Here is a 13,837-nt window from a genome sequence, read left to right as displayed (position 1 = left end):
TAGTCTTGTACTGACTTGTTTGGTGTGCGCAACAGGAAATATTTCGCTTTCGGAGAACAAGAAAAATAGGTTTATTTGCGTTACGCTTATTAATTTGTGCAGTTATTCAGTGTCTGGTAAGTTAATGTTCAAGAAAAAATATTAATTTTTATTAAAATGTTCTATTATTTTATGTTAACGACTACTCATTTATTTCAGCCCTTTGTATTCAGCATGTCTCTATCGAAATAAACCTATGTTTCTATGAAAATTGAAGCTTTTGTTTTTTTTGCGTCCCACATAAACTTAAACTTCGATTATTTGGCCCATGTTAACCTTTGAGTTTGACATGTTTGTGGTACAGGCTCTTCTCTCCCATGCAGGAACTCTCCTGCTTCCTTCTGACTTGCCAGGCCAGCCCTATGGGCTGTGCCCGCGCCTGCTTGCTCTTCGTGTCTGCATCCAGGGGTTGGTGGCAAGAGAAGATGACCTTTTGTTTTATTTTATTTTATTATTTAAAAAAATATATATTTTGATTTCAGAGAGGAAGGGAGAGATAGAAACATCAATGATGAGAGAGAATAATTGATCGGTTGCCTCCTGCATGCCCCCTACTGGTGATTGAGCCCAAAACCCTGGGCATATGCCCTGACTGGAATCAAACCATGACCTCCTGGTTCATAGGTCAATACTCAACCACGGAGCCACATCAGTGGGACAGAAGATGGCCTTTTAATGGGTGTGGTTAGCCTAATGCCTCCTGCATGCCCCCTACTGGTGATTGAGCCCGCAACCCTGGGCATATGCCCTGACCAGGAATCAAACCATGGCCTCCTGGTTCATAGGTCAATACTCAACCAGGGAGCCACACCAGTGGGGCAGAAGATGGCCTTTTAATGGGTGTGGTTAGCCTAAATGTCCCACAGTGCCATTTGGCCTGTATAGACGTGCTGTTGTCCAACAGAAGAGGGACATTCATCTAGCGGAGTGGACAAGAACACAGATGAGCCGAGTGCCCAGTCGAATCTTGGCTTGGCTCTTTGTGTTTATGTGACTTTGGGCACAGTTCCTTTCCCTCTTGGTAGAAGGTGGTTATAACACTACTTATCTCACAGAGCTGCTGTGAGAACTAAATGACTTAATGGGTGTGAAACCTTGAGAATAGTGCCACGTAGGGTTTGCTGTTATGACTATTGCCCATGAGGGCATCCCGGGCTATTCCTGGATGTGGCCTGGTGTTGACCTCTGTCTGGTGGTCCCAGACTTTGTACATTCACACCAAGATGCTTAAGCCATGAGGCAGTGTTGCTGGACCAAGCCAGGTGTCATTGGATCTGGAACAGGCAGCCTCTGCAATGATTAAAGTTGTCCTGGGCCCGGGGTCACCAGGGATGTGTCTCCCAGGCACTAACAGAGAGGGGACTTGTCTGAAGCTATACCTTTGACTTCCTGGTAAGCCTCAAACAACATTGTGGGGGAGGCCAGGCCCCCTCAGGAGCACCCTGGGACCCCACATCAGTGACCCAGCTCGGGCTGAGGCTGGTGCCACACAGCCTGGGAGGCTGAGGCAGACAGTGGGCTCAAGGCAAGTAAGGTGCCAGGAGCCTAAAATCAGAAAACAGAATGGACAGTTGGATTCTTCCTGATTTAGATTGGTGAACTTACTCTGGGGCAGCTCTTTAATAAATGCTGGCAACAGGGAGTTCTGGGAAATCCTCATTTCTGCAAATTGGAAACGCAACATGACAAGCCGGACCTCTCTGCTGGCTGCGGAGGGAGAGGAGTGGCTAGGGCCTTTATCACTTCTCTGCTCCTACTCACCCTTTCCCACCCCAGGGGAGGATGGTGGCTGCCGATTTTGCTGTATTATAACCACATGGCCATCGTGAGGAGGGGTAGGCCAATTCATCAACGCCTTCACCTTGCTTACAGCTGCTCTTAGCATTTTATTCCAGACTCTGATCTTCACCTTGTGGGATTTTATGAGAATGGTGAATGATGAGTACTGATCAGGATATTGGAAATGATCTCAGGAGGCCACTCTCATTATTCTACAGGGGCAGAAACATTATTCTACAGGCCCAAAGAGAAGGACATGCACAAACCCATAGGGAATTAGGATACGTCCAGGAAGAGAGCAAATGCGAGTAAGGAGACACAAGGGATTGTCCTTTTCTTAAAGGATTAAACACCCCTTGCTGTTTCTCTGGAAATCCTAGGCTGTGTTTGTTTAAAAGGAAATCCAAGAAGACCTGACTCAAAAGGCTGGAAACTATAACAGGCTATAATATTATTAGGACTTTGGGAAAGCTAATAAAAATGTATGCTTCTTTGTCAGACTTGGGTAAGGGTGAAGGGCAAGTGGGCACCGACCTGTGTTACCATCTGGAATAGCAGTGGTGGTCGTCATCAGCCAAGCTTTGCCTTTGGGAATCCTGGAGTTTCAGAGTTGGGAGGAGCAGGGTTCCGTCTGGTCCCTCAGTTTGCTGATGGGACTGGGAGGCCCGCCCTCTTCACACCTTGAGGGCACAGCTGGGGCCTGGTCCAACGTTCCTGATTCTCTAGCCCCACCCTCCATGGCCAGCAGCCTCCCCTGTCGTGTACACTGTTGCTGAGAACAGGGATATTGTGGCAACCTGTATGCCTTCTTGGATGGATTTCTATCCAATCTTTTCCTAGTAGGAGAAAACGGAATATTTATGGCCAAAGCAAACAGGTGCTTCCAAGAAGGAAACTGTGTGAGAAGGACTCCTGATGCTTCTCCTGGTTTTAAATCTGGGAAAAGTTCATGTAAATTTATGTTGGAAACAAGATCAATGAAATAAATATGGAAAGTTGCCTCTGAGGGGAAGAGAGGTTGCATAACTACCTATGTGGAGTCTCTACTGTGCATCAGGCATTGTGTGAGGCTCCAGGGATGCAGGGAGCAGAAAGACGTGGCTCTTCTTGCCCTTGGTGCTTATATTTGGACACTATTAAATATATATTAACAAATTGCGGATGGTTTTGTGAAGAGAAAGGTCTGAGTTCTTAGAATAATGGGAGACCTGACTATTTTGTTGGGAGAAGGCCTCCATGGAGAGAGGTTTCAAAGATTGGTAAGAGATCCGATGGCAGCTGAAGCATGAGGTAAGGAGCGTAGGGCCCTTGTGAACAGGCTCCAGGGTAGGAAGTGTGAATTGGGTGAGTTGGGGACTGAACTGAGGATAAAGTCTGCACAGGAGTGAAGAGACACGAAATGAGATTAGAAGGTGGGGGGAGGCCAGACCCTAATCAAACCATGACCACCTTCTGGCCCTTTAAATACAGTTCCTCATGTTGTGACCCAACCATAAAATTATTTTCGTTGCTACTTCATAACTGTAATGTTGCTACTGTTATGAATCGTAATGTAAATATCTGGTATGCAGGATGGTCTTAGGCGACCCCTGTGAAAGGGTCGTTCGACCGCCAAAGGGGTCGCGACCCACAGGTTGAGAACCGCTGCTATAGGGCCTAGGAAGGGTTTCCAAGGAGTTTGGTTCTAATGGATAACCATTGAAAGATTTTAAGCAGGGGAACAATAGCCAAGTCTGCTGGGGGTGGAAAGTGGATGGATGAGATAAAAGTAGAATTGGGGATTGTGTAAGTCCAGGCAAGAGGTGACGGCTGCTTGGCCTAAATTGAGGGGTGATAGGATTGGCATGACTGGCCTTGTGAGGTGTGTGTGGGGGAACAAGAGATGAGGGTCAGTAAAGACCTCCGGTTCAAGGGATGTCTTAGACATTAACACTCAATCTTTCTGAAAAGAATTCTCCTTTTCCCTAATAGCCCTTTCCTCCAGAAATAAAATTAAACCTATTTTTTCTAATTTCAATTTTTAGTTCAGTTTCTTTTAAAATATAAAGTCCTAAAAAACAGATTCTGGTTAAATGGTCTTACATAATAACCTTCTGTTTATGACAGATTTTATTCTTTTGAAGGGCTGAGTGATGTTCTATGACATAGATGCATACCGTACTTTATTGAACTTATAGGTGTCTATCCTTGTTTTCCCCCTTCTGCAGGTTGACCAGTATCTCTATCACATGCGTCTTTCTGATGAGACCCTTCTGGAGATCTCTAAGCGGTTTCGCAAGGAGATGGAGAAAGGGCTTGGAGCTACCACCCACCCCACTGCTTCAGTGAAAATGCTGCCCACCTTCGTGAGGTCTACTCCGGACGGGACAGGTACTGCCCTTTGGGGCTGCGTGGTGGAGGGCATGGCTCTGGCTGCTCCATTGCTGGTGGGATATTTGGATGGCTTTGCTCAGGGACCTAGAGAACTGTATATCAGTGAAGGTTCTTTGGTTTGAGGCCTCAGAAATCAACACTGGCTAATTTAAGCATACAGGGAATTTCTTATTTTTTAAAATATATTTTATTGAATTTTTACAGAGAGGAAGTGAGAGGGATAGAGAGTTAGAAACATCGATGAGAGAGAAACATCTATCAGCTGCCTCCTGCACACACCCCGTTGGGTATGTGCCTGCAACAAAGGCACATGCCCCGACCGGAATCGAACCTGGGACCCCTGAGTCCACAGGCCGATGCTTTATCCACTGAACCAAACCAGTCAGGGCAAGCATACAGGGAATTTTAACGAAGTCTGTGGGATGGGTTAGTCAGGAAGACTGGGAAAGCAGGCAGCCTTGGCAGTTAAGGCAGAAGTATATCCTTGTCAGCCCAACCGGGGCCTCTCTGTCAGGTATTTGTTTCTCATTCGTGTGCTGAGAAAGGCTGCTTGGCTCAGTTTGTGATTTTATGGTCCTGCTGAGATTCTACTCAACGATGGTCACGAACAACAAACGTGCCTAAGATGGTCATGGCCATGGGCCACGCTATCTCTGGCCCACCTGACTGGCACATTCCAAAGTCTTGCTGGAGAAACAACATGGTACAGATTGTCCTAGATTGTTCTTGAACTCCATGAAAATAGAATATTACAAGTCTGAATAAACCTAGGAGAATGTGAAGAGCCACAGTGCATATCAAGGTATTAAAGGCTCTGAACTTGTGCAATGAGAATTGGTCAAGCTTTGTTTAAGCCCCTTATTTGGATACAGAATTCCTGTTTCATGGTGCAGCACCCAGCAGATCGAATCAAACTGGAGCAAAGGGCCACGGTGGATTGAAGTTGGAAGGTGGGCTGGGGCTGGATCACAGAAGGCCTTGCATGCCTGCCTAAGACATTGAGTCTTTCTTCAGTCTGCACTGGGGAGTAGCTGAAAGGTTTTGAGGGATGGGAGAACTGTCTTGGTGTAGCAGGTAGCATCAGCAGTACATGCAGAGTGTGGGAGGGGTGAAGCAGCCGGTAGAGCACAGGACAGTGGCGCAGGTGGGATATGGCGGGCAGGGCTCAGAGAGGATTGAAAGTGATGCCAGGATGTTGGGCCCCGCTGTCTGGGGATGGCAGCATCCTCAGAGAAGAGAACAGAGCTAAGTTGTATCACACAGATTGTTTCATTTAACCTCCATTTTAGAGATGAGGTATCTGTGGGGCCATGAAGGGTGAAGGGTGTGGGACAGCTACCCACTTCTAGAGGGTGGGAGAAAGAGCCCAAGGAGCAGCTGCCAGGGCAGTGGGAGAACCAGGAAGTCTGAATACTTGAGGGAGAAGAGAGCCAAGAAGCCGGACACTAGTGAGGCATTTGCAGAGAAGGCCTGAGGATGGGGGTGGGGAAGGGCGTGGGACAGGGCTTGCTCACACGCCACGTGCCTTCGGTATTTCCATGTCCATTTCCAAGCCCGTGTCCTTGAGGCTTATGTGCCTGAAAACCTCTAAAGGACCTAGTTTGTCTAACAAGACTTTGTACCTTTCTGTGATTACTAAAATAAGTATGTGTTTGCCAAGGCCTTGGGCCCAGCCTGGACCTGAGGGTGTGACCTTGTTCAGGATTGTTCTCTGTGTGTGTCTGAGCCCTTCAAAGAGCTCCTTGAGTGAGGGCCTCCCCTAGTTCTTGAGTATCCCTCATATGCCCTCGGTATTGGCACGTTTTTGGTACCTGCCGCTCCCTCTGACTGGTGGCCACACCTGTTTCTATTGTTTCTATTTGACATTCTGATAAATTTACCTTCTTAGGACCAGAAACCTTGTCTTTATTTCAGGCATTAGCACTAAACCAGTACCCAGAATATTTACTAAATCTATAGTATGGGTAAGGGCTTTTCTGAACTCTTACGTGCATTAACTCATTTACTTTTCACTAGACCCTACAAGGAAGTAGGTACCAGTTTTATCTATAATTTTTTCAGGTGAGGAATTTGAAGCTTGGATGATCAAATAACTCGCCGAAGGCCACAGAGATAATGAGGGGCTGAGTCAGGGTTCAAACTCATCTATGCCACAGGTCAGGCATCAAGACCGCACGGATCCATCCTGTATGTGAGCACGAGCAGAGAGCACAGCACATGCTCAGCTGAGATTTTTTAAAATGTATTTTTATTGATTTCAGAGAGGAAGGGAGAAGAAGAGAGAGATAGGAACGTCAATGATGAGAGAGAATCACCGATCGCCCTCCCCCTGCATGCGCCACACTGGGGATTGAGCCCGCAACCTGGACATGTGCCCTGACCACGAATTGAACCATGACCTCCTGGTTCATAGGTCAACGCTCAACCACTGAGCCACCCTGGCCGGGCCCAGCTGAGGTTTTTTGAAATCAGGTTGGGTTTGGATGCCTGGCTTGTAGTACAGGCAGGTGAATAAGTTTGCTGGAGAGCACTAGGTATGGGACAGGCTCTTTTTCTTCTCACTGCTTTCCTGAGATTGTAGGCACAGAGACGTCCCTCTGTCTCTTGAAGTTAGCACTGATTGGTCATTGGTCTCCTTCCTTGACCTCAGGCAGAGTCCTGAGAGCCCATCTGCATTTGGCCTCTGTGAATGTGAGTTGCCTGGACTAAGGATGGGACCCAGAGGCTGACTCCTGCAGCCTTCTGGGGCTGAAGGGTCAGGGGCAGGACTTGGCTGCCTCACCTCCTTTCCATGCAGGAACAGTAGGACTTGACATGACTTTTATGAAACCCAGAGTGCCTATTTATTTATTTATTCATTCATTTATTTAAATCTTTATTGTTTTGTTTTTTTAAAATAATTCTTTATTGTTGAAAGTATTACATACTTTTCCTTTTTTCCCCCCATTGACCCCCTCCAGCCTGCCCCCACCCCAGGCCTTCACTACCCTATTGTCTGTGGAGGGTGCCTCTTTATAATCACAAATTCTACAGTGTAAATGGAGATGATGGTGTATTGGAATACTGTGTATTGATGTTTGATTCTCTCTAAGCAGAGCAAGTGCCCCCTTAAAGAACTGGAGACCAGATGGTAGGAAACCCAGGCCCCCAGCCCCTTGGTTTTTCACTTGATGAAGGGTTCATGGCCGAGCTCCTCACCCCAGCTCTCTGGGACTCAGCCTTTTCTCCTTTGTAAAGTGAGAGGTGGACCCAGCAGACACGATCTCTTCTGCACATGTACTAGAATTAGCGTGTTTGTGTATTTATGCACAAAGTTGCTTGAAAGAATGTAAAGAGGGAAACTCCCGGATGCCCACCAGTTGAGTACTGGCCAATTAATGCAGAAAACAGCCCTCTGCGACCCATCCTAAAGCACGAGATAGATTTACTGTCTCTCTATTCTGTAAAGTCATGTATGTATGTGCATGTGCACAGGTGTATGAAGTTTCAAGCACATGTCCTGAAATACCGATACTGGTTATCCTGGGATGTGAGGTTAGCAATAACTAATTAAGTTGAAAATGTGTGTATATGACAACTCAGCAATTCCACTTCCAACTATACCTTGAGCAAACTCCCATATGAACCCAAGGAGACACGTCCACGAATGCTCATAGCAATGATGCTTATCATGACAGCATTTGGGAAAGTTTACGGAATATCCATGTGTTGCAGTCTATACAGCACCGTGCATAAATGAGCATATATAAAATGGGTACATCTAAAAAACAATGAGTGACACATTGTAGAAGAACGTGAACCTCGTAGTAGTTGAATGTCAATGAAGAAAAAAAAAATCCCCCAGAGCAATGCTATCCATTGCTTATGGACATGCACACATAAGATTATTTAAACTGGGAAATGTCCACCAGATACACGACAGGGGCTGCCTCTGGAGAGAGCAATGGAACTGTGGAGGGCAGCATGAGACTATGTAATTGAAACTCTTCTCACTGCTTTCCTGAGATTGTAGGCACAGAGACGTCCCTCTGTCTCTTGAAGTTAGCACTGATTGGTCATTGGTCTCCTTCCTTGACCTCAGGCAGAGTCCTGACTGGTCCACATCAAGGTTTTCAGCCTTATGTTTTGTTAGTTGGGGCTGTGAGTTATGAAATGACAGCAAGGGCCAGGGACACTTCAATAGATAAAACCTATCAAACATGAAAATTCTGAAGAGCTCTCAAACAAAGACCAAATAAAGCAGAAGTGCCTCTAGGACCATAGCTGGGGCCAGAGCGGGATTTTCCCTATATACTCCATTAACAAAACATCTTCATTCAACTCTGTTTTATAGATTGGGGTCCTGTATTTTTAAAAATGAAAATTCTTGCCCGGCCAGCACAGCTCAGTGGTTGAGCATTGACCTATGAACCAGGAGGTCAGGGTTCGATTCCCAGTCAGGGCACATGCCCAGGTTGTGGGCTTGATCCCCAGTGTGGGTTGTGCAGGAGGCAGCCAATCAATGATTCTCTCTCATCATTAATGTTTCTATCTCTTTCTCCCTTCCTCTCTGAAATAAATGAAAATATTTAAGAATAGAAAAGAAAATTCTCTTTTGTTTATGGTTGGCCCAGGAAAGTGCTGAGAGGAGCAGAGCGTGTGGAACTGTTGCCTTTCTTCCCCCTGGATGTAGCCACACAGCCCAGGGGGTCTTGCTGGGGCATCTGTGTCCAGAGCCTGGGCCTCAGTCTGGGCTATGCTGCTGTTATTGGTGATTCTATCCCTCGAAGGCCAGAGGCCTTTGCTCAAGTGGTGTCTACCCCACACGGGCTTACTCAGAACCTTTCTCAGCCCATTCCTTTCAAGGATTTCTTTTTAAGTCTGGGGAATGAAACCTTGGATCTAAATCTCTGATCTAGAGGGACCTAATCTTTAAATCAGTGGCTCTCTAAATTTTCTGAACTACATACTCACAGCCAGAAACATGTAGGTATAAATATTGATACACATTTCTGGGACCAATGTTTATTCTTGAATGTGATGCAGCCAGATCTCTTGCCTTCTATTCTTTAAAAAGTTGCTGATTACGACCCACAACATTGTTTTCAGCTTGCAGTTGGAAGGCCACTGCCTTCTGTGCTCCTCACCAGCTTTGTCTTAAACGGGCATCTGTAAAATTGGCTGCTTCTTGGTTTCAGGACAGTGTGTGGTGAGGGGTGAAGATCAGAATTCTAGGTTTCAATGGGGTTGAATTCAAGCTGCGTGCTATAGAGCATTTCATTTATGCCCCGATTCTCCAATGTTCTTATTTATAAAAAGGAACCACCAGACGGTTGGCTAAACCAAGAATTAATGGAGAATCAGATACGTGACCTTCTATAAACAATCCTGTGTAGCCACAACTCCCCACAGCAAGAGGCACACCAGCACCAGTTTTATGGAGAGAGGATCAGTGAGCCTCCCAGGGTCCTTTAAGAAGGAGCTGGTCAGAGGGTTCACCCCCGTCACCAGAGGCCCTGCATTAGGAGTTTGGATCAGACCCTGGCTTTCTTTTATACAGGTCCTAGCTGTCTAATGGTAATCGAAGTCCTGGGAGAAATGTGGGAGAAATGTCAGGAAGGTTCAGAACAATCATTTAAATGATGGAGACCTCCATTACACCGAAGAACAAGGAACCCCAAGCTATGGTTTGAGTTCTTGGTGGAAGGAAGGGAATGTCAGAAGCCACTGAGCCCTGTGGGGGCTGATTCTAAAATACCCACGCTTCATAGATGTGTGGACTGCTCAGTGCGAATAAACATGGTTGGTGCAGATAAAAATGAAATATACAGCCCTCGCCAGTTTGCTTAATGGTTAGAGCCTCAGACTGAAGGGTCAAGGGTTTGATTCTGGTCAAGGGCATGTACCTTGGTTGCAGGCTCCATCCCCAGTCAAGGTGTGTGCGGAGGCAACCAATCTATGTGTCTCTCTCACATCAGTGTTTCTCTCTCTGTGTTTCTCCCTCTCCCTTCTATTCTCTCTAAAAAAAATCAGTGGGAAAAATAAATATCCTCGGGTAAGGATTAACAACAACAACAAAACCCCCACAAAAAACAAAAAATCCCACAAATGAAATATACATAAATGGTCCAAGAATATCTTACTTAGATGATTGAATTTGGTGTCAGCCATGATAGGCATATAAAAAATGCTCTCTATTCCCGGCCCCCCATCCCCAAACATTTTTTTAAAATATATGTTTTATTGATCTTTTTACAGAGAGGAAGGGAGAAGGATAGAGTTAGAAACATCAATGAGAGAGAAACATTGATCAGCTGCCTCCTGCACACTCCCTACTGGGGATGTGCCTGCAACCAAGGAACATGCCCTTGACCAGAATCGAACCTGGGACCCTTGAGTCCGCAGGCCGACGCTCTATCCACTGAGCCAAACCGGTTAGCACCCCAAACAGTTTTTAAAAGTTGAAGAACTGTGTGCTGAACATCCATACACAGGTCTATCTAGATTTTACATTGGCATTTACTAGGTTTGCTTTATCACACTTCTCCATCCTTCCATGTACCAGTCCGCTTTGTTTTCTTTGAGGCATTGCGAAGTAAATTGCAGTTCAAACCTAACACCTTAGCATGCACATAATTAACTAGAGTTCAGTATTTTCTCTTGGTGCAAAATTTAGTATCATCTGATGAATTGACATATACCTTCCTGTTTAATGCAGCCCCTATTGAGTAGAGGACGTTACCATCAGCCCTGGAAGTCCCCTCATGCCCCTTCCCAGGCAACCTCTATGCTAGAAGCAAACACCATTTAAACTTGTTCATCTCTATTAGTTTTGCTTGTTCTAGAACAGCGGTTCTCAACCTATGGGTCGCGACCCCTTTGGCGGTCGAACGACCCTTTCACAGGGGTTGCCTAAGACCATCCTGCATATCAGATATTTACATTATGATTCATAACAGTAGCAACATTACAGTTATGAAGTAGCAACGAAAATAATTGTATGGTTGGGTCACAACATGAGGAACTGTATTTAAAGGGCCAGAAGGTTGAGAACCACTGTTCTAGAACATTCCATAACTACATTCCAAACAGTATTTTGCCTTTATGCAAGGCTTCATGTACTCATTACAATGCAGGCTTTATCCATGTTGTGTGTATCAGTAGTTTGTTCCCTTTTGGGTGCAAATTCCATGGTATGATTGGAATCCTATATGACCTGAATATTGACGATTTTTGCCTAAAGCTTCTATAAACATTCTTGCATGAGAGTGTCCTCTTTGTGGATACATGTTTTCATTTTTGTGGGTAAACAATGAGGAGTGGAATTTCTGGGTCACAGAGTTCAAGGTATATTTAATTTATAAGAAACTTCCAGATCTTTTCCCAAAGTGGTTGAACCATTTTACAATCCCACCAATGAAGTATGAGAGTTCCACTTGCCCCATATCACCAATATTTGTTGTCTGTAACCCCCCAACCCCGCCCCGCCGCCCTTTTGCTTTTGGCAGTGCAGAGTTGAGTAAAGAAGCTGTTCATTTGTATTTGCCAGGAATCTCACCATCCTAACTTCTGTAGGCAGTCCTAGCCTAAGCTATGGCTATGTATGTGATTGTCGTGCCAGCCCCAACCATAGTCCTGTCAGGAGCTCACTACACACATCACAGGAGACTGACAGTTTCATCTTAAAGAGGAAATGCAGGAATAATTGGCACCATTTAATGAGCGCCCACCATGTCTGTGTTAGGCTACTTACATAAATAATCTGTTTTACTCTCCACGCAAACGCTTCAAGAGACACATTCCTAATTTAAGCCTGAGGCAGCTATTGAGGGTTGGTGCCTGTGGCCAGTTAGTGGCAGAGGTGGGATTTAAGCATTGGTAGTCCTGACTCCATGGCCATAGTCTATCTACATTGGTTCATGTTGCTGAATAAGTTTCTAGAGCAAATCAGATGGTTATCTTTTTAAAAAGATCATAGATATAGGTTGGCTTTGTAGCATTATAATAAGAAGCTCAAGTACAATCCAACTGAAAATCTGTGAATAGTCCAACTGCATGTTCCCATTTAGAAATAAATTATTTTTTAGTGTCTCTATCACCCTTGTCTTGACATTTAGACATAACAAATGTCTTATGGGTAGAGTGAGATGAAGGCTTTGCTGTATTGATCATTTGACACTTCCCCACTTCCCTGAATCATGAATTATTTTCACAGGTGAGTATATCTCCACCCTCTAGCCAGACTTAACCACTTAGAGAGCAGGGAACCATGATGGTGATGATGACAATGATGATAATGAAAAGTTGTAGGCTTTCTAAATGCCAGGTACTGTGGTAAGCAATGCATTTGAGCTATTTTATTAGTTCTCACAGTGACCCAATGTTAAGCATTTTGAACCCCATTTTCTAGAAAAAGACTAGATTTAAAGAGATTAGGCAACTTGCCCAAAGTCATGTAGTGAGCAAGTGGAAGAGTTGGGATTTGAACCCAGCTGGCTGTGTGCCAAGCCTGGGCCTGGACATACCACTAGTGGTGCATTTTTTAAAAATATATTTTATTGATTTTTCACAGAGAGGAAGGGAGAAGGATAGAGAGCTAGAAACATCGATGAGAGAGAAACATCGATCAGCTGCCTCCTGCACACCCCCCACTGGGGATGTGCCTGCAACCAAGGCACATGCCCTTGACCGGAATCGAACCTGGGACCCTTCAATTTGCAGGCCGACGCTCTATCCACTGAGCCAAACCAGTCAGGGCTAGTGGTGCATTTTATGCTTATCTACCACCTCCCTCATGTCCAATGCTAACACAATGCATTAATTTTTCTATTAGTAAGTCAGCCTCGCTGTTCAGTTCATTCAATAGAGACCCCTCCGAGGCTGGTCTTCTGTATGGTTGAGCTGCCGTGTGTCCTGCCTTTCAAGAGGGAAAATTGGCCCGGGGAAGTAAGCTTACACAGGTGAAATGATTACAGAATGATATGGGCCATATAATGCAAGCACATGATATGATAAAGAGAGACTAGGCTCGTGATCGAGCGCACGGAGGCTGGCAAACCCTGAAAGGAGCCCTTATCTTGGTTGCTCAGCATCGTATCAACAGCCAGGCAGTGGAGATAGAGCAATTGCACACACGCAAGTTAATAAGTGGGTTTATATGGTGCCCACAATATAAACTGAGGATTGTGTTGATAAATGGCCTCCATATAGTAGTAGCTGGAGTTTATTAAACATTTACATGCACCAGGCATTGTGCCAAACACCTATGCCTTCTTTGCAATGAATCTTGACCAAAAACTTTGTATGTGTGTGTATGTTTCCCTGTGTCCTGGGTAGTGAAGTGGGGAAGGTGCTAGCTAGACGGGACACTATCCCCTTTTAGCAGATGATGAAATCTAAGTATCAAATTTCTAATAATTTACCCTAATTATATGGTTAGTACATGTTCAAACAGGATTTGAACCCAGGTCTGCCTACATGAAAATTTTAACACACTCAGCACCTACACAATATTGAAACATGATCATGTTTTAGTCCTTCAAAGGGTGGTTTCACATCTGTGGAGCTAATGTAGTACCTCTCTGTGACTGGCACATATTTTGAGCTTAAGAAACATTTCCTGATATAAAAGCACCAGGCAGGTGCATTCCAATGGTGTTCTGGATGC

At 45.2% G+C, this 13,837-nt stretch overlaps 1 protein-coding gene across 1 annotated transcript in view; it reads left to right on the top strand.

The window, feature by feature from the left end:
- Positions 1-13,837, top strand: part of HK2 (hexokinase 2) — a 64,865-nt gene that overhangs the window by 16,977 nt on the left and 34,051 nt on the right. Inside the window, exon 2 of the mRNA XM_005853119.2 lies at positions 4,026-4,188. Within this exon, the coding sequence (XP_005853181.1) occupies positions 4,026-4,188 (163 nt within the window). The remainder of the gene's footprint in view (positions 1-4,025; positions 4,189-13,837) is intronic.

This window comes from Myotis brandtii, unplaced genomic scaffold (assembly GCF_000412655.1).
Source record: "Myotis brandtii unplaced genomic scaffold, ASM41265v1 scaffold1, whole genome shotgun sequence".
In the NCBI taxonomy this organism is placed as follows: domain Eukaryota; kingdom Metazoa; phylum Chordata; class Mammalia; order Chiroptera; family Vespertilionidae; genus Myotis; species Myotis brandtii.
Note: the sequence above shows the minus strand (reverse complement) of the source record. Positions and strands in the feature narration are given on the sequence as shown.